Raw genomic sequence first — 20,755 nt, forward strand, 5'->3', positions numbered from 1 at the left:
TCTGATTATCCTAGAAGATCCTCTGAGATACCTATATCCTTTAATAATTCATTTCTCCTAAATACTAACTGGAATGGGTTCTGTTGATTTTATTACTTATTGCTCATGTGACTTTAAGCAATAATTTATTCTGAGCCTTCAATTCCTCACCTCTAAAAATGGAAGAAATAATAACTCAATAGGAGCTGCTATGATGATTAAATGTGGTAATGCAGAAAAATGCTTAGCATAATGACTGATCCTTAGAAGTAAGCTTTTTAAAAAACATCTTCATTTTATTTATTTTACTTTTTTATTTTTTTATCCTCATCCAAGGATATGTGTTTTTTTAATTGATTTTATTTATTTATTATTTTTTTAAAAATTCTTTATTGTTGAAAGTATTACATATGTCCTCTTTTTCCCCCCATTGACCCCTCCAGCCCATCTTCACCCCAGGCCCTCACCACCCCATTGTCTGTGTCCATGGGCCATAAAAAGCATCTTCTGTTTAAGCTTTGAGTTTTATGTTTTGATGATATAGCTTCTGGGAGCTCACAAAGAGCCAGATCATTGATCATAAAGACCCCAAACTCTTAGAAACACTGGTGGTCTTGGCAATATACAACTGTATCTAGCTGGTTACTCCTTGTTGGAAAAAGTAATTCACTGTGCATAATATAAGAACACAAATTAAAAAATGTACTCTTCTCTGCCTGCCAAAGAGGGTTTTTAAGGGGTCTGCTCTGTTTCTTCCTTCTCTGGACCTTCTTGTTAGACATGTTCTTTTGAGCTTTTGAAATGAAAAGGGAGAGAATGAAGAGGGGTGTGGATGGACTAGGGCTAAAGGAAATACATTTCCAAGGAACTTTTGAGGAGAACATTTGGGGAAAGCTATCATGTGAGATAGAAGCTTATAGAAAAGAAAAGAAATTTTTAAAAAACATATCTCTGAAAAATTTCCCCACATACTGTTTAATTAATGAGTTTAATCCTCAATATACCACCAATGTTCATTGGACCCAATGTAGTTTTGAATTTCTGTTTTTGAGCCATTATATTAATAAAAATCTATGTTTCATGGCCTTTATTCTTTCTAAGAAGTCTTATAAAAACCAAAATAATATATATTTGTTTAAAAAATAGAATGAAACTCATTCTATCTTGCAAATACAATACAGATCTATTGGAGCCTTTTCAAATCTAGGCTGTATTGTGGGATTGCAGTAACCTTATTTTTCCTATATTGAAACACATTGTTACTTGATCATTCTAGGAATTTTTTTATCATTATTCATCAATTCTTTTCAATGAAGACTTTAAAGATTAAAAAGAAAAAAGTGTGGCCCGGCAGGTGTGGCTCAGTGGTTGAGTGTCGACCTATGAACCAGGAGTTCACAGTTCCATTCCCGGTCAGGGCACATGCCCAGGTTGTGGGCTTGGTCCCCAGTGAAATTGCCTAGAGGACAATACAATCGTAAAATTGATACTTGTCCGTCATTTTCTCATTGTGTTGCCAGAAGTATCATCTTTCAAGGTATAGAAGAGGAGACACCATTTTTATAGCCTAGTTTTGGCTTTCATTAAACACAGCTGTGAATACTAAATTTTTTTCCATATATAATGTCCAAAGAGAAGAAAATTGATAGAGGAGGACATTTCACAATTCTTAGACAAATCAGAAGATGAATGTGAAGAGCAGCATTCTTGACCAACACTGTCCAATGCAGTAGCCACTAATCATATGTGACTTGTCAGTACTTGAAATGTGGTTAGGTTTTTTTGGTTTGTTTTTGTTTTGTTTTTTTAAATATTTTATTGATTTTTTTACAGAGAGGAAGGGAGAGGGATAGAGAGTTAGAAACATCGATGAGAGAGAAACATCGATCAGCTGCCTCCTGCACACTCCCCCACTGGGGATGTGCCCGCAACCAAGGTACATGCCCTTGACCAGAATCGAACCTGGGACCCTTCAGTCCATACACCGATGCTCTATCCACTGAGCCAAACCAGTTAGGGCGAAATGTGGTTAGTTTTAATTGAGATAAAATATACACAGAGTTTTGAAGACTTCTTAGCACAATAAATAAGAATGTAAGATACCTCAATATGTTTTATATTGATTGCATATTGAAATAACAATATTTTTGATGTTAGGTTAAATAAAATATATTATTAAAATTTACTTTCACCTATTTATATATTTATTTGTTTAGTTAGTTAATCTTCATCTGATGATATTTTTTCCATTGATTTTTAGAGAGCATAGAAGGGAGAGAGAGAGGAGAAGAGAGAGAAACAACAATGAGAGAGACACATGGGTTGGTTGTCTCTTGCACACTTCCCGACTGGGGTTGGGGATTGAGTCTATAACCGAGGTACCTGCCCTTGACCAGGAATCGAACCCAAGACTCTTTTGTGCACAGGCCAATGATTTAACCACTTAGCAACACCAGCCAAGGCTATTTAAAAATTTTAATGTGACTACTAGAAAATTTAAAATTACATGTATGACTTGTAGTATATTTCTATGGACAGTGCTCTTCTAGATACTAGTGTTGACAGTGGAATTAATTATGTTAGTGAAATAGACTATGAATCTTCAGATCATGACTCCTAGAAACTTAGATGAATGTCTTCAAACTCATGAATCAGTGAGTGAAAGGCATATCTCTAAGGACAAAAAAGGAAATAGGGTATCTCATACAGCAAAGACTATCACACAATAGTTGGTGATAAGAACTTGGACTTTTCCTGTTTGTTAAGAGGATATGTGATGGCTTTCTTTTAAATGTTTACCAGTATGTGCCAAAATTGTTACTTGATACAAGATTTTCTATGTTTAAATTCTTATTAAAATTTCTAATGATTTTATTAACTATGCCATTATCCTTATGTAAATTATTTGAAAAATGACTTTAAAACAATTTTTGATGGGGTTATTTGATCCAGATGGTAAATGATGATGACTGGTTTTCTAGTATACTTAAGGGTTAAGAACTTGAGTAATTTGGAAGTTACCTTGTGGATACTAAACTATTTTATTTCAAGTTCTCAAATCTAACCATTTGAAGCTCAGCATTACATGTTAAGCAGCCCCAAAGTAAGTTATTATGGGAGACTTTTTTTCTAAATTTTCAAGATTATTTAAAAAATACACAAGAACACATTTGAAGACACAAAGGCCAAAGCCTGCTTTATTCCAAAGGAGAGAAATGAATAGGACATAGGCATTTCTATTTTAAGGAAGTGTCTAAGTAGTGATAGCCCTTAGGGTAAGCAGCCTGTTCTAGAAGTTATAGCATTTTTCTTGGGCATTCAAGGCAAGCAAAACAGGACTTACTCCTTTCCAAAGAATGTTTCTAACCCACATTTAATTTAAATATATCTTACAAATTAATTTTATTTTGCATCAAGAGCATTTTCTTCCCTATCTGAAAAATGCAATGTGTTCAGCTACTCAATAACAATGAGATCATGCACATCTCTACTGGGTGCCTTTTGTGTGTAGGTCCCAGGACTAAACCCTGGAGGATAAAGATGAGTTAATCAAATTCCCTACCCTTCAGGAGCTCATAGTGGGATAAAGGTTGAGAAAGGGTGGAAAGATATTCAGATAAGTGAACTTCAATACTATAAAAATGAGAGGAAAAAGGAGAAAATACATGTATTAAGCATCATCTCTGTGGCACAGATTTTCTATATATTATGTCCCCCAAATCCATACAATATAAAAGGTATAAAAATGAAAGTGAAAAATCATTCATAGCCCTACCATCCAGAGATTGCAACATGTTATGGATTGATGTTTGTGTCACCTGCTGCCTCACATTCACACGTTGAAGCTGGGATTCCCAATGTGATAATATTAGGAGTTGGGGCCTCAGAAGTCATTCAGTTTAGATGAGGTCATCAGGGTGGGGTCTTCATGATGGGATTAGTGTCCTTACAAGAAGAAATCAGTGGGCTCTCTCCTTTTGTTAACTTCTCTCTCTTCCACTGCTTCCCAACCTACCCCCCATGTGCGATAAAGCAACAAGGCAACCATCTGCAAGTCAGGACCCAATCATGCTGGTACCCTAATCTCTGACTTCAGGACTGTGAGAAACACATAAATGTCTGTTGTTTAAGCCACAAGTCTGTGATATTTTGTTAGTGCAGCCTGAGCTGACTAAGACCACAATTGGTGCGTTCTTCGATAGACTTCTGTGTGTGTGTATGTGTGTGCCTGTAAGATGTATAGCATATAAAACATTAACTCATACTATACATGGTTATATCTGATTAAATTATGACCACTTTCAGTGAACAATATATCATAGGTACAATCTATATTTGAATGATGATAGATATGATTTTCTATAATTTTTAACTTTAAAAAATTACAATTTTTTTATGTTCACAATAAATTTTACTAGGTACAAATGCAGTTTCCCTACTGTTGGACAATCCTGTAATAAGCATATTTATACATCTATCAACTTGTTTTCTTATTTAATACATATGAAAAAAGCGGTTACTGGATTTTAAAGATTATATTCTTGATACACATTTAAGATTGCATCTCAAAAATTAACACACCCACCAATACTATATGAGAATCATAGTTTTCTTTTTTTTTCTTTTTCTTAAAATATATTTTATTGATTTTTTACAGAGAGGAAGGGAGAGGGATAGAGAGTTAGAAACATCAATGAGAGAGAAACATCGATCAGCTGCCTCCTGCACACTCCCTTCTGGGGATGTGCCTGCAACCAAGGTACATGCCCTTGACTGGAATCGAACCTGGGACCCTTCAGTCCATACACTGATGCTCTATCCACTGAGCCAAACCAGTTAGGGCAAGAATTGTAGTTTTCTTATACATTTTCCTATAATAATATTTTCAATACTTTTTAATAAGTAATTTTATTTATTTTTTAAAATTAAATTTATTCGGGTGACATTGATAAACATGACCATATAGGTTTCAGGTATAGGTTTCTATGTTACAAGATCTGTATATTGCACTGTGTGCCCACCACCCAAAGTCAAATCTTCTTCCATCACCATATATTAGGACTCCCTTCTCCCCTCACCCCTTCCCTCTGGCAACCACCACACTGCTGTTTGTGTTCATGAGTTTCAGTTTTATATCCCACATATGAGTGAAATCATATGGTTCTTAGCTTTCTTTGACTGACTTATTTCACTTAGCATAATGTTCTCAAGGTCCATCCATGTTGTTGCAATGGTTGAGTAGTATTCCATTGTATATATGTACCCCATCTTCTTTATCCAGTCCTCTATCACAGGGCACTTTGGCTGTTTCCATGTCTTGGCCACCATGAATAATGCTGCAATGAACATAGAAGTGCATATATCTTTGCAAATACATGATTTCAAGGTTTCCAGTATATACTCAGGAGGATTGCTGGGTCATATGGTAGCTCTATTCTCAATTTTTTGAGAAATTGCCAGACTGCTTTCCATAGTGGTTGTACCAGTCTATATTCCCACAAGCAGGGAAGGAGGGTTCACTTTTTTTCACAACCTCTCCAATACTTGTCTTGTTGATAATGGCCACTGTAACGGGTGTGAGGTGGTATCTCATTGTAGTTTTTATTTGCACTTCCCTAATTGCCAGTGAGGTTGAACATCTTTTCATATATCTATTGGCTGTTCATATAGCTGTCAAAGTTACAGTTAATTATGACATCTAAGTTTAAAACTTTTTTATCTCTTTGTCTTCTATTAAGTTTGGACATTTTATTTGGTAAACGCAAGTTTGGAAATCTTATTGGATATTTATATGTCTTCTTTTGTAAATTATGATTTGTGTCCTTTGTCCATTTAAAAATACATATATTTTTATTGATTTCAGAGAGGAAGGTAGAGGGAGAGAGAGATAAAAACATCAATGATGAGAGAGAATCATTGATTGGCTGCCTCCTGCACAGCCCCCACTGGGGATCGAGCCCACAACCCGGGCATGTGCCCTGACCAGTAATTGAACCATGACCTCCTGGTTCATAGGTCAACGCTCAACCATTCTTTTTTTAATTTAAGGGTAAATCTTTTCCTCGTTGATTTTTATGAGAACTTAGTATATTAAAGGTATTATCTATGTAAATAAAAATGTAAATGTTCGTTTGTTCAAAATCTTAAATCTCCGAAAGTTCTTCACCGATTGCTTTGAAATTTTGACGCGACGTTGCATTCGAATATGCGCGTGTTTTTATATACCTAGATAGACTATTATATAGATGTCACACCTGTGACAGGTAAAAACATGCTTTTTTTGAAAAACAGTGCCATCTGTTGGACGTAAAAGCAACACACGCTATACTAAATATTTTACGATTCCATTTCAATGTTTCTGTTTACAATTATAAATTGTAGATAAAATTAACTACAAATATGCGTGTCTAGCTGCAAAACGATCGATCAGCTGAGATATTCTCACATCAATTGCTGGAAATTGGGAATGGAAAGGTGCCGGTTGATCTGACCTCAGGACGAATTTCATTGCCTCATAACTTCTGCAATTTAGTGACGTCAAAAGAAGAATTGGTTGAAAAAGTATTTCCCAATATTCAAACCAATTATAAGAATCACGATTGGCTGAGTGAATGAGCTATTCTTTCGGCCAAGAACAAAGACTCCTACGAACTTAACAATATTATTCAGTCTAACATTCAAAGCGAGGCAGTCACATACAAGTCCGTCGACACTGTTGTGGAAGCAGATGAAGCGGTTCATTATCCAACAGAATTTTTGAATTCACTCGATCTGCCAGGGATGCCACCGCACGTACTGCAATTGAAAATTGGTGTGCCGATTATCATGTTGGGAAATATCAACCAGCCAAAGCTTTGCAACAGCACGCGGCTTGCAGTAAAAAAATTAATGAGCAACGTCGTAGAAGCAACAATCTTGACAGGACCTTTCAAAGGTGAAGATGTCCTCATTCCTCGCATTCCTATGATTCCAACGGATATGCCATTTCAATTTAAGAGACTGCAATTCCCAATTCGATTGGCATTTGCAATCACTATCAACAAAGCTCAGGGCCAATCTTTAGAATTGTGCGGGTTAGATCTAGACACGGATTGCTTCTCACATGGACAATTATATGTTGCGTGTTTTAGAGTCGGCAAACCAGACAATCTCTATATCTGCACAGACAATGGAACAACAAAAAATATTGTATACCCACAAGCATTGTGAAATTAAACATATTAGAAACGTGCGCTTTCTCTTTTCTTTCTTTTCCATTTAACCAGACTGAGCTACAGCAACACGTGGCTGGGTACAGCTAGTACTGTAATAAATGTTACAAATATTTTCTATTACTTATTTTGAATATTAAATTCTTCTTAAATGGGTTTAAATAGTGGTGAGTGTAAGTTTTCTTATGAGGTATAGAATTTTCAGGACTAAATTATATTTTCATCTCTGTGCATTAATGCACAATTTTGTTTGAGGAGAAAGTCAACTTTTGCAAGAAGCAAACTCTAGCCAAAACTTGGAGAAATGCTCCATTTCTCTGGACCTCCTTAAGTACAGATAACACACCACATTGATTCAAATTATTAGAAATATTTTGAAATAACCGACTGACTCTGATACCTGATCTAATACAAACAGCTCAGCTACTGACATGATGACTTGGGGTTATTATTCCCAGCAGCAAATTTCAGTTTAACAAAACTATCAAAACAAATGAAGTCTGTGTTATCCAATTGGCCTGATGAGACGAAGGCAGCCAGAGGCCCGGCTCTAGCCTGAGAGCCTGCATCCATGAGTTCCTCATGCCCAGGTCACTCCAGGCTCTCCCTTCTCTCCAAGCATCCAAAGAGCACCTCCCCAGGGGAGATTTCCTCCTGGGGAAAGGCTAGATTGAATAATTGGCTAGGCCGTGGTCGGCAAACTGCGGCTCGCGAGCCACATGCGGCTCTTGGGATCCTTGAGTGTGGCTCTTCCACAAAATACCACGTGCGGGCACGCATACAGTGCGATTGAAACTTTGTGGCCTATGCGCAGAAGTCGGTTTTCGGCCTGGGTGAGTCTATTTTGAAGAAGTACTGTTGATATTTGGCTCTGTTGACTAATGAGTTTGCCGACCACTAGCCGCTAGGCCCTTTGGAGATATTCTCTCTCAAGGACACTTTGACGTGTGGGAAAGTATTTTTCTTCAGACCACAGCAACTGATGTGTTCTTTAAAAGTCAGATTGACTGCTCAGATGGCCCCCAAAACATACTTCCCCCTTGCACTGATCTAAACACTCAGGTTTCAGAAGATGAGAAAATTGTATGGGAAACTTGATTTTATCCAGAATATTAATTTAGAGCAATCCTTAAATTCAACTAACTACATATATTAAACTTTTATGTATCTAAATGTATACGGTACATTTGACTTCTGTCGCCTTTTTCACATCTCACAACTTCTTTCCTCGTTTACACACAAACTTCTCAACATTTTCACTGGCACAGAAAATGAAACGCGTCAGCACTACACAGCACAAATTAGCACGCTTTTCCCAAATAATGCCTGTTGTCTGGAAGTTTTTACCATTTGAAGGAGCCAAATGGAGAGAAAATGTCATGGGCATTTGATGAAACAAATTTGCAGACACTCAAATGCTTCAGTTTGTGGAGGTCCTTTGTGCCACCCATGCCTGTTGGGGAAATTCTGCAAAACATCCTATCTGTAAACAATCTGCTTCAGTGCCCCATGTTTTTTAAATTTATTTGTCTGTTGACATTTGAAAAATATAAAGGAACACATCTGCATGTGAAAACAGGACCTTTTGTTACTTATTCATTTACTTTATCATAGAAGTTAAAAATAAAATAAGTTGTCTTGCTGGTTGCTTGCAAAGGATCATTTTCTAAAGGACACTTTCTAGTTTTTGGCCAGCCTCATTTTAAACTGCTAAGGTCTCTCTTTTTTATGGTCTCTGCTCACAAGTTAAATAGACCTTATTATTCAAATGAGAAATTCTGGGGCTAATGTTATTAAAATGAGAAACTTCCGGGGGCGATGGAGAGTTTCATTATCTTGATTGACTGGGGTTGTGGTTTCATGTGTGTAAACGTATGTCAAAATTCATCAACTTGTACACGTTAAATTTGGCAAGTATGCTTCAGGAAAGGGGGAGAGGAGGGAGGAAGAAAGGTAGGAAAAAGATCCAAAACAAAAAGCTTTGAGATATTTCTCACCTATTAGAATGGCAAAATAAATAAATAAATACCCTATTTCCTAGAACAGCAGCAAATCTTTGTATTTAAATATATGCAGAACTATAGTTCTATATTGACCTCATGTCAAGTATAAATAGGAATGTCTTCTTAAACCACTTGAAATGTTCAATTGAAAGCACAAGTGATACATTAACTGTGATTCATTAATGATTTGAGAGTTTGCTCATCAAAAGGAGAAATCTTCTAAAAGCCATTTTAGAATGCTAAATTGTAGAAATGTGAGAAATATTATCAAATATATGCTTCCTGAAAAACAATGCTGTATTATACCAAGTACTAAAAGAAGAACGGAATTTATAAAAAATTGACACAATTTAAGGCATTGCTTGCCTTCCCCAGTTTATCAAATGTAAAATGTTTTAGCTACTTTAAGGTCATTTTGTAAAGCTGACTCCCTATACGGTGTGTTATGAATTTGACTTACAATTTAAAAATTTTAAAAGTGCTTTCATACATTTGTCACGTAACATAATGATTTTTTAAATGAAGTCGTCACTAAATTATAACTTGAAAGCTAAATGACATAATGGGGTTTTATAATAAGCTTAGTTTTGCACAATGAGTGAAGTACTCTATACATACTCTAGCATTAATGAACTCATACCCACATTCTCACTGTGTGCCAGTCCACAGGGCCAGTGACATCATATGTTTTACATTGTTCATTTCTACGCATCACAGTTCTCAGGAATAGTTCAGGGGGAGAAATCCTGAGCCAGCTATCCTGTTGAGGCCAAGCCTCCTTGCAATAGAATTTTTATTTCCTAAACAGTTCCAAATGAGATGATCTACGTCAAGCATGTCAAACTCAAAGGCTAACACAGGTCAAATAAATGAGGTATGCGGCCCGTGTGCCACGAGTTTGACATGCTTGATCTACATGCACTGGCTGTTTTCTGTCAGAGGATGTTAAAATGGGGCAATGGCAACAGTTCAAATAAAATACTAATCCTTCAACAGGCCCAAAGGAATAAGATCCAGATAAACAGTGACAATCTGGCACCCAAGAAGTGGATATAAATAAACTAACTCTCACTGGATTGTCCCATATTATTCCTACTGTATAGTGAACATTGATCATTCAACAGCTGAAATCTCCCTCAGCTTCTCTGTATCTCAATTACTTCATTTCTAACGTGTTAATAATAATTAGAAGAAATGTGTCAATATAATAGGTGATGATTCTGGACATCACCCCTGTCTGTTGCTATAAGGATTCAGAGGGATGGTATCTGTCAATCACCCACTGCAATGCATTTGTTCTATTTCAAACTATACTCATTGAGTGCTGTTAGTATCAGAAACTTTGTCCCAGGAACACAGTGATGAGTGCAGGCCAGTCCTCATCCTAAGAAGGCACAGTTTACCAGGGCGGTCCAAAAGTTGAAACAGTATTCTGAGACCAGTACTGAAAAGGAAAATGAGGAACCAGGGTCTCCAGACAGTGGTGCCACAAGGTAGAGTGTGATTCATTGTGCATGAGTTTTCAAGACTTCTTTATAACATTGAACAAATTTCATCCTTCATCTCAATCCCCTCTACCAAAGCTAACTAGAACTATTTAAAAAAGCATCTGAGGTCCACCTGCAATTTGGTTCTTCATGGTACAGAGCAGAATAGGTTCTGCTGAGTGATCATTCTGTGAGTTCCAAAATTTAGAGGATTGTGCAATGAGGGAGCAGCACTAATTGTGGACATCCTATGGACATCTTGAAGTCTTTAATCCTAGCCTCCTTTAGCTAAATGTATTCTTTTAGAAATATAAAAATACAGTAACTAAAGCAGAACCAGCTACTTCATGCCCCAGGGCTCCCAACTATGTTAAATGTAAATTGAAAGGAAATAGATTCTGAACTCTGGAAGCTAATTGGGAGCCTTAGGCAAAAATCCTGAGTGTGGTGATTGGCACCTGGTCCTTTTCAGTGACAGGGTTGCCTCTAGAGTGCTAATTGATTAGCATTGTTAGAGGAAAAGGCAGTACCAGATGGGAGACCTAAAGTCTCCCATTTCCAAAACCCCAATTCAACTGCTAACCCAAGGGTTCTAACCAGAGATCAATGTTTCCTGTAGCACCAGTGAGGGATACTCCTTCTTTGAGCAATGGGATCATAAATAGGTCCACTATATAAAATAAAAACTCATTATTAGGTTCTCTTTTTGCTAACTGAAAAATAAAAGCCATCTAAGATTAAACTAGCCTCCAAGTTAGAAAGTAAATTTTTAATTAAAGTCACATTTTACTAATCTAATTGACTTTTATTTATTCTCTAAAAGCCCTCCTTCTGAAAATGATGGTGGATTTGAGAGGTATATCCATTCTCTCTGGGGCCAGATTAAATGAACTATACTTAGAAAAGAGATGTTAACATTTTATGAACAAAATAATTGTTCAGAAGTGAGGTTCTGGGTATGCACCTCACTAGATCAGTTGTTCTTAGCTGGTGATGCTGGGAGAGCAGAACTGCTGAATCCAGAAAGAAGCAAGAGTATTCAAAGAGCAGGGTCCCTTGGCCCACAGGAGAGCCCATTTGAATGCTATAGATTTCCAATAACTATACTCCTGTACTCCTTTACACTTGTCGGTCCTTAACCAATAACTTTCGCATTCCAAATATCTCATTTGTGGCACAAGCATACCTCATCTTATTGCACGTTGCTTTATTGAGCTTTGGAGACATTGCACTTTTTACAAATTGAATGTCTGTGGCGACCTTGCATCAAGCAAATCTATCAGTGTCATTTTTTCAACAGCATTGCTCACTCTCTGTCTCTGTGTCACATTCTGATAATTCTCACAATATTTCACTTTTCCATTATTATTATATTTGTTTGGTGGTCTGTGACCAGTGATCTCTGATGCTACTATTGTAATTGTTTTGAGTGTCCCCAAACAGCGCCCGTATAAGTTGGCGAACTTAAGTCATAAATGTGTGTTCTGACGGCTCCCTTAACCCACCATTCCCATCTCTTCCCATCTCCTCCGCTCTCCCTATTCCCTGAGACACAGCAGTACTAAAATTAGGCCAGTTAATAACCCGGCAATGGTTAAATGTTCAAGAGAAAGGAAGAGTCACATGCTCTCACTTTAAATCAAAAGCTGGAAATGATTAATTCACTGAGGAAGAAGGCATGTCAAAAGCTGAGGTAGGCCGAAAGCTAGGCCTCTTGTGCAAACAACTTGTGCGTACAAAGGAAAAGTTCCTGAAGGAAGTGAAGAGTGCTACTCCAGTGAGCACATGAATCATAAGACAGTGAAACAGCCTTATTGCTGAGAGAGTTTTAGTGATCTGGGTAGAAGATCAAACCAGCCACAACATTCCCTTAAGCCAACACCTAATCCAGAGCAAGGCCTTAACTCTCTTCAGTTCTGTGAAGGCTGAAAGAAGCGAGGAAGCTGCAGAAGACAAGTTTGAAGCTAGCAGAGGTTGGTTCATGAAGTTTAAGGAAAGAAGCGTTTCCGTAACAAAAAAGTGGAAAGTGAAGCAGCAAGTGCTGATGTAGAAGCTGCAGCAAGTTATCCAGATGATCTAGCCGAGATAAGCACAGATTTTTCAATGTAGACAAACGGCCTTCTGTTGGAAGAAGATGCTGTGTAGGACTTTCATAGCCAGAGAGAGGTCATTGTCTGGCTTCAAAGTTGCAAAGGACAGCCTGACTCTCTTGTTAAGGGGTGATGCAGCTGGGGACTTTAAGTTGAAGCCAATGCTCATGTACCATTGCAAAACTCCTAGGGTTCTTAAGAGTTATATTAAATCTGATCTGCCTGTGCTCTATGGATGGAACAACAAAGCCTGGATGACAGCACATTTCTTTACAACATGGTTTACTGAATATTTTAAGTCCAGTGTTGAGACCTATAGCTTAGGAAAAACATTTTTTTTACAAGTATACTGCTCACTGACAATGCACCTTGGTCATCCTGAGGGAGATGCACAATGAGACTATTGTTGTTTTCATGCTGCTAACACAGCATCCATTCTGCAGCCCCTGGATCAGGAGCAGTTTTGATTTTTGTCTTATCATTTAAGAAATTCATTTTGTAAGGCTATAGATAGTGATTCCTCTGATAGATCTGAGCAAAGTAAATTGAAAACCTAGAAAGGAGTCACCATTCTAGATGCCACTAAGAACATTTGTGACTCATGGGAAGAGGTCAAAATATGAGCATTAACAGGAGTTTGGAAGAAGTTGATTCCAACCCTCATGGATGACTTTGAGGGTTCAAGACGTTGGTGGAGGAGTAACTGCGGATGTGGTGGAAACAGCAAGAGAACCAGAATTAGGAGCGGAGCCTGAAGCCATGACTGAACTGCTGCAATCTCATGATAAAGCCTTAACCAATGAAGTTTAAGAAACTTAAACTTCTTATGGATGAGCAAAGAAAGTGCTTTCTTAAGATGGAATCTACTTCTGGTGAAGATGCTGTGAAGATTGTTGAAATGGCAAAGGATTTAGAAAATTACATAAACTTAGTTGATAAAGCAGCAGCAGGGTTTGAAAAGGAGTGACTCCAATTTTGAAAAAAATTCTACTCTGAGCCAAATGTTATCAAACAGCATCACATGCTACAGCGAAATCCTTCATGAAAAGAAGAACCGAGTGATGTGTCCAGTTTGATTGTTGTTTATTTTAAGAAATGGCTGCACCTCCCCAACCTTCAGCAACCACCACCTAATCAGTCAGGAGCCGTCAGCATCAAGGCAAGACCCACCAGCAGCAAAAAGATTAAACTCACCAAAAGCTCGCATAATGTTTAGCATTTAGCGATCATGTAGTTTTAAATTAGGGAATGTACATTTTTTAGACATAGTGCTATTGCACACTTACTAGATTACAGTATAGTGTGAGCAGAACTTTATATGCACTGGGAAACCAAAACATTCATGTGATTCACTTTACTATTGTGGTGGTCTGGAACCAAAGCTGCAGTATCTCCAAAGTATCCCTGTAGACTATTCAAGTCTCATTGTCCTCATTCTATGGATGAAAAATAGGCTCAGAGAGTTTAACTAGCTTGGCTATCATGACACAGTTTGGAGGTGACTGATTTGGGCCTAACTCCTAGTCCTACAATCATTCTTCTGTATCACACTGCCTCTACATTAGAGCTGAAAGGGTTGTTTCAGAATTGTCTATGGGTGGAGTCTAGGGGATCCTTACCAAAGCTGAATCCACAGTGTACAGATAGATTTTTTTTTTTTTTTTTTTTTTTTTTTTGGTAAGGGAAACTCTCAAACTTAAAAGTAGAGAACTAGTATAATGAGCCCCCATGTAGCAATCACTCAGCTTTTTTTAAAAAATATATTTTATTGATTTTTTTACAGAGAGGAAGGGAGAAGGGATAGAGAGTTAGAAACATCGATGAGAGAGAAACATCGATCAGCTGCCTCTTGCACACCCCCTACTGGGGATGTGCCTGCAACCAAGGTACATGCCCTTGGCCGGAATCGAACCTGTGACCCTTCAGTCCGCAGGCCGATGCTCTATTCACTGAGCCAAACCGGTTAGGGCGTAATCACTCAGCTTTAACACTTATCAGCAACCCACACAGTTGTCACCTGAGGCCTAAGGAGGGACTAGATGAGGCTCAGGTAGAAAGGACCCAGCTGCTGTGTCAGGAAGAGAGAAGACCTCAGAGGTCAGACCTAGGCATGTCATCAGCTGAGTTGAAAAAGCATGAACTGGAACGCTCTGGAATAGACTGTGATTTAAACTCAAATAATGTAACTTACCCCATCTGTATCATGTCTGAATTCTAGGATTACCTCATATACAAGAAAATCTTTTGAAGTAACCCAGGATGTCTATGATATCCTAGGGCCACCAAGAGCAAGTGAAAATGGGAAAGGCCACACCACACCAACCCTAACTTCCCTGCTGCCCAATAACATCCCTTAGTTGACACCTGCCCACTTTACCTCGTTTTTCTTGAGAAAGAAAATTCCATGTTTTATTTTTATAATCTTTACTTAGTAAAATATGAAAATGAAACATAGGAAAATCTCAACATTAATTAAAGAAGTTGCAATTTTATTAATTAAAGAAGTTACAATTTTATTAACTTTAATGTTTTTTAAATAGTTTATGCAAACTTTATTTCTTACCGATAGTTTGTAGATGTGATGCTGGAATAAAGTAAGAGTTTTAATTTCAACATTTTATTTCAGAAGCTTACACACTTGTATACACACACATATACATACGCACTTGTATACACACACACACCACCACCACCACCACCACCACCACACCAAATAGGTCTTTATACTGTAATATTGAAGATAAATTTCCTAAAGTATTTCCTCCAAATGTCAATTTCTGAACATTTCCAAAGGAAGTCAAAACTATGGAATGTAAACTTTACTCAGAGAAGATAAATAGCTTTTAAAGGTTCTCTTGAGAATAAGCAGTCCAAACAGTACAATCTGTTCTGTAAACCTGCGAAATCTCTTCTTTCCTCTAAAAAAAGAAATAGAGGGAGGGAAGCATATTATCCTATGAAATAGCACGCTTGGGGAATTCATTCTCTCTCTCTCTCTCTCTCTCTCTCTCTCTCTCTCTCTCTCTCTCTCTCTCGGATCATTTGTAATAGTTTCCAAACATGCTGTTATTCTTTGCATCTCAAACCCTCTTAACCTTTTAGTTTCTGCTTGAATATTCCCCCGCCTTTATAGCAAAACTATATGCTCACTGTCTCCAATTCCTTTCCTCCTAATTTTTGTTAAAGCCACTCCATTCAGTTTGTTAAAATAATCCACAGAAACTGCACTTACTGAATTCACCAGTGATCTCCACATTACTACATTCAAGGGTCATTTGTCACAACTCACCTTACTTCAGAGTTTTGGCATGATGCATCACTCCCTCCTGGAAATACTTTCTTCACTTGGCTCCAGGACACCCTAAGGTCCTAGGTTTCTTTCCTGCACCACCTGCTGCTCTTCAGTCTCCTTTGATGGTCCTTTCCCACCTCCCTGAGCACTCGACTTTGACGGGCTCTAGAACGTCTTCTGTTCTCTAGTTACATTCACTCCCTTGGTGATCTCATTCAACCTCTTGGCTTTAAATACCATCAATATGATGATCACTCCCAAATACATATCTCTAGTCCAGACTTCTTCCTCGAATTCCAGATTCACTCATTCAGTTGCCTTCTTGACATCTCATATCTTATTTTTGAGATAAGAACAGATACCTTAATTTAAACATTTCCAAAACCTAACTCCTGATCCCTACTCCCAAATCTTCTCTACTTGCAGTCTTCCCCATTTCAGTTGATGACATCATTGCTCGGGCTAAAATATTGACTCCTATTTTTGTCTCAGAACCCATATCCAATCCATCAGGAAATTTTTGGTTCTACCATCAAAATATGTCCAGTATCCGACCATTCTCACCACCTGCACTGTTAACACCCTGGTTCAAGCTGCCATTAGCTCTTGTCTGGGCTATTGAATTAACCTCCTAAATGGTGCTCTCTGCTTCCACCTTTGCCCCCTATATTCTGTTTTCCATACATCAACCATAAGGAAAATCATTTCACTCCTGTGCTCAGAACCCTCAAACGAGGGATCTCATGTCACTCAGAATAAAATCCAAAGTCCATATAATGGCCTACAAGGTCCTACAGATGTCTCTGCCATTCACCCTTCCCATCCACCATAGGGCTCCATCCCAATCCCTCCTGACCCCACGTAATATTCTCCTTCTCAACCCCTCACATGCAAGTCACACCAGCCTCCTCACTCTTCCTCAGCCACCCATAGAGACTCGCATCTCAAGTTCCTCTGCCAGGAATACTTTCTCCACACCTGTCTACTTGGTTCTTTCCCATTTCCTTTAACTCTTTGCTCAAATATCACTTTCTCAGAGAGGCCTGCCATATGTACCTCATTGAAAATTGAAATATCCATCCTTATCATTTTGCTTATTTTTTTGAAGTACTTAAAACCTTCTAACACGCTACATCATTGCTTATTTATTGTATTTATTGTGTCTCCTCCCTACTGAAAATGTAAACTCCTTGAAAATAGAATTTTTTTTTCTATTGTTATTTTTGTTACTCTATCCTTAGCATCCTGAAGGGGGCTAGGAAGGTCTATAAATATTTGTTCAATGAATGAATGCATAAATAGATGATTTAATAAATCTTAAATCTTAATAAATCTCATTCTACTTTAGCCAACCAATAAACCTTACTTTAAAGACCAGGGGTACTTTTATTATTTTCTATCCTACAATCTCCCTAACAAATGTATTATTTTATTTCCATATTTCTGTGCATGCCTCTCACTTTTCAAAAATTTTTTAAATTCATTTAAAAATGTTCACAAAGTAATCAGTAACTATTGAGCAAAATTAATGAAATCCCCACTTAGTGGAAGGACACATTGAGGTTCTGATAGAAGTAATTACTTTCCTTGCACTGTACCTAAATAAAAAAACAACAGTATTTTGGTGCTTTCTACTTGACAGTAACTATCATGAAATGGAAAACAGTCTCTTGGTTATCACAGTTGCTGGACAACACAACAAATGGAAAGACCTTACTAGGCTGGCCCCTCTTGCCTTCTTACTAATTTTATCTTTTATCAGTGCAGCTCATGAAACTGATATTTTCACCAAACTCTACCCAGTAGTTCCAGAGTATGTATTTATCCTTTTCTCGGGTTGTTTTTTCCAACTAGAATGCTCAAGCTCTCTTCTCTGCTTGTCAAAACCTTACCCATTCCTCACACTATAGCTCAAAAGCTGCCTCTCTGACCCTACCAATCAGAGGTATTTCTTGTCTCTGTAGTTTTTGGATGTTTGTGTTTTATATCCCTTATTACATTTCACGCTGTATATAATTATTTGTCTGCCTATGTCTTTGCATTTCTCAGTGACACTCTCATAGGAATATGAGGACTATACCTTATTTATATTTTTTGTCACCCAATGACATTCCAAACAAGAAATTCATATTATGTCACTAAAGGAAGCCAAACAAAACAAAACATTTGAGTACAAAACCCTAATGTGCATATTCAGATGGGCTACAAATATACACGAGAAAACTATTTGAAACCACCTTCTCTTAACAGGGCCTGAAACAAAACTACTGGTTTAAAAGTGAGAGAGCTAAAAAAAAAAAAAAAGTGAGAGACCTTTGGCTGCCTGACAATAATATTTAAAGGTCATGAGTCATGGCCTTAGAGTATCCATAGCAGCATAGCATACACAGTACAAGTCATGTTGTACCATAATTAAGGGGGAAAAGCTCTGTAAAGCCTATTAGCCTGAGAGAAAACAAATTAAAGCGAACAAATATATTTACAAAGCTTGTTTTCATTGCAGTGTTTTCTTCACTGTTCATGGGAAAACTGAAAAAATTTATTTAAATTTCTACTGGCAGGGACTAATAATGTGACTTGTAAGTAAGCCTTACAGTTATTTTTTCTCAGTGCTTGACAAGAACATAACATGATTCCTTCCTTTAAGTGAAATCTTTCTGTTTTCCAAACCTTTTACCTTATGTTTTTAATGCTGAGTTGAAGTTGGTAATCAGTCACCGATGAGTCCCTCTGAATAAATGATTTTAATAAAGTTTTATTTATAGGAAAGAGTTTCCTGGGAAGATGCTTTTTTTTTATTCCCTAGGTTAATTGCATCCCAGGCCTTACCCTCCCTTACGTAGACAACTTAGAAGCAAGTTCCCATTGGTTTGTATAAATTTTGGAGAAGGTTTGTCTCAGGGCACGAGAAGAAAGGAAGAGGGGAAAGAAAGTAGGGCAGGCAAGTAGATAATGGGACCAGTTTACTCCTGCTTAGAAGGGAAGGAGCTGAACTGAACCCACCTAAAGGTTAACCAAGGTAGCGTGGTCCACGGTCTCCTGCCTCAGAGCCCTGCTCTCTCCTTGCACAGAACACTGAGCTTCATCTACCAGGAAAACAAAAACACCAGTGATCGTCGGCAGTGAGAGCAAAGTCTGGCTCTCCACCTGGCTCCCCTGCTGGCTGTACACTGGGCTGTTCATTTCAAAGTTGTTAACCACAGGGCATTTTTCTTCCATTTGGTAACATGTCCACCTCTCCAATTGTCAGCACATGGACATATTACCTCTTTAGGTGCAATGTTCAGGGAAATTTTAAAAAAATGAGTGTTTGCTAAATTCATTTTCAACAGACAAAATTTCCTCCCTCCCAAAGATGGTTAATTTTTTGAGGTTCATGCACTCTTTCGCATATGGAAACACTTCACATAAAATTGGGGGGGCTTTATGAATTTCCCACATCACCCACAGACCACAGACTCAAGGGTAAAAATAAATAAAAAACAAGGCCCACACATTTCATGTCATAAAAAAAATACATTTTAAAGCTTCACAAAGCAGAACTATGGTTACATGTGACCATAACGCACAGAATACCGCCTTCCTGGGTCCAGCTCTCATCCAAGGTGTATAAGAAAATTCAAAATGGAAGGTAATTCCACATTTGAGAGGGAAATGAGTATTGTGCCAACATGAAAGTTTTCCAGTGATTAACCATAGATCAGTTACAGAGGTGAACTGTGCTTCCATATTTGTAGCTAGATTTGGTTTGGGCTTTTACTTGGGGGTGTTGGAATGACCTGTCTTCTTTTGTGTATATCTCCTGTCAACAGAGCAGTGAAGGTGACATTTTATTGCCGTGGCTCTAAAAAAGGCCGAGGTCAGCTCCCCCGCCCCCACACCCCTTCCTACACCAGTAAAATGGTTGGGGTGAGGATGTGATTTTGAGAAGAGCAAGTGAGAGACAGCTTATTCATTTGACAAATATTTGTTGAAGACCTACTGTGTGTTCAGGTCCTGCCCTGTGATCTGGGAAGACAGCCTGGTTAACATAACAGAGTCATTCCCCAAGAAAGGATGGAAAGTCTGTCTAATGTTTTCCCCCAGATTTTATAGAAAGGTTTTCCTGGAAGCACTGAGCCAAGGCTACTTTATCTCAAAATCCTATGAATTATTTTGGGAAAAGAAGAGCTGTGGACTCACCTGATTCTCTCTGGGGTTTCAGACTCCGGAGCTACAGATTTCCTGCCATAACATTGTCCCATCTCAGGTCAGGCCCACTGGGGTACCCTGTCCATGGGACAGACATCAACTATCCCCATTCCTTAGAGTTTTAGAATCCCTGTTACTGCTCTGCTGTCCCCTGTTGCTAGGCGACCAGAATGGCTGTGGAAAAGACAGTTAACTTCTCAAAGAAAAAAAATCCCAATTACAAAGCCTCAGAAACCCCTCACCAATCAGATACAGATATGACTATACACGAGGAATCACTGCATATTCATTATTTCTGAAAAAAGCATTCAGAGTGGCCAGCAGCAGTGGTTTTGTGCTCGAACCTTAGTCTGCTACCTCCAGGACCAGTGCTAAGGAAATAGTCACACTGCTTGTTAGAGAGGGGTGCCGACACAGAAATGGACTGGGGTACAGGCTTCTCAGTGGTTTTTGCCACAGATCCCTAATTGTGATGACTTTCCCTGGGACTCATTGGCCCCAG

At 38.1% G+C, this 20,755-nt stretch overlaps 1 protein-coding gene across 1 annotated transcript in view; it reads right to left on the reverse strand.

Moving 5' to 3' along the window:
- CCDC192 (coiled-coil domain containing 192) overlaps window positions 1-20,363 on the reverse strand; it is a 185,633-nt gene extending 165,270 nt beyond the window's left edge. The window contains 2 exon segments of the mRNA XM_023754702.1: window positions 1,205-1,220; window positions 20,245-20,363. Of these exon segments, the coding sequence (XP_023610470.1) occupies window positions 1,205-1,220; window positions 20,245-20,363 (135 nt within the window).
- Window positions 20,364-20,755: the final 392 nt, after the last annotated feature.

This window comes from Myotis lucifugus, unplaced genomic scaffold (assembly GCF_000147115.1).
Source record: "Myotis lucifugus unplaced genomic scaffold, Myoluc2.0 scaffold_0, whole genome shotgun sequence".
Classification (NCBI taxonomy): domain Eukaryota; kingdom Metazoa; phylum Chordata; class Mammalia; order Chiroptera; family Vespertilionidae; genus Myotis; species Myotis lucifugus.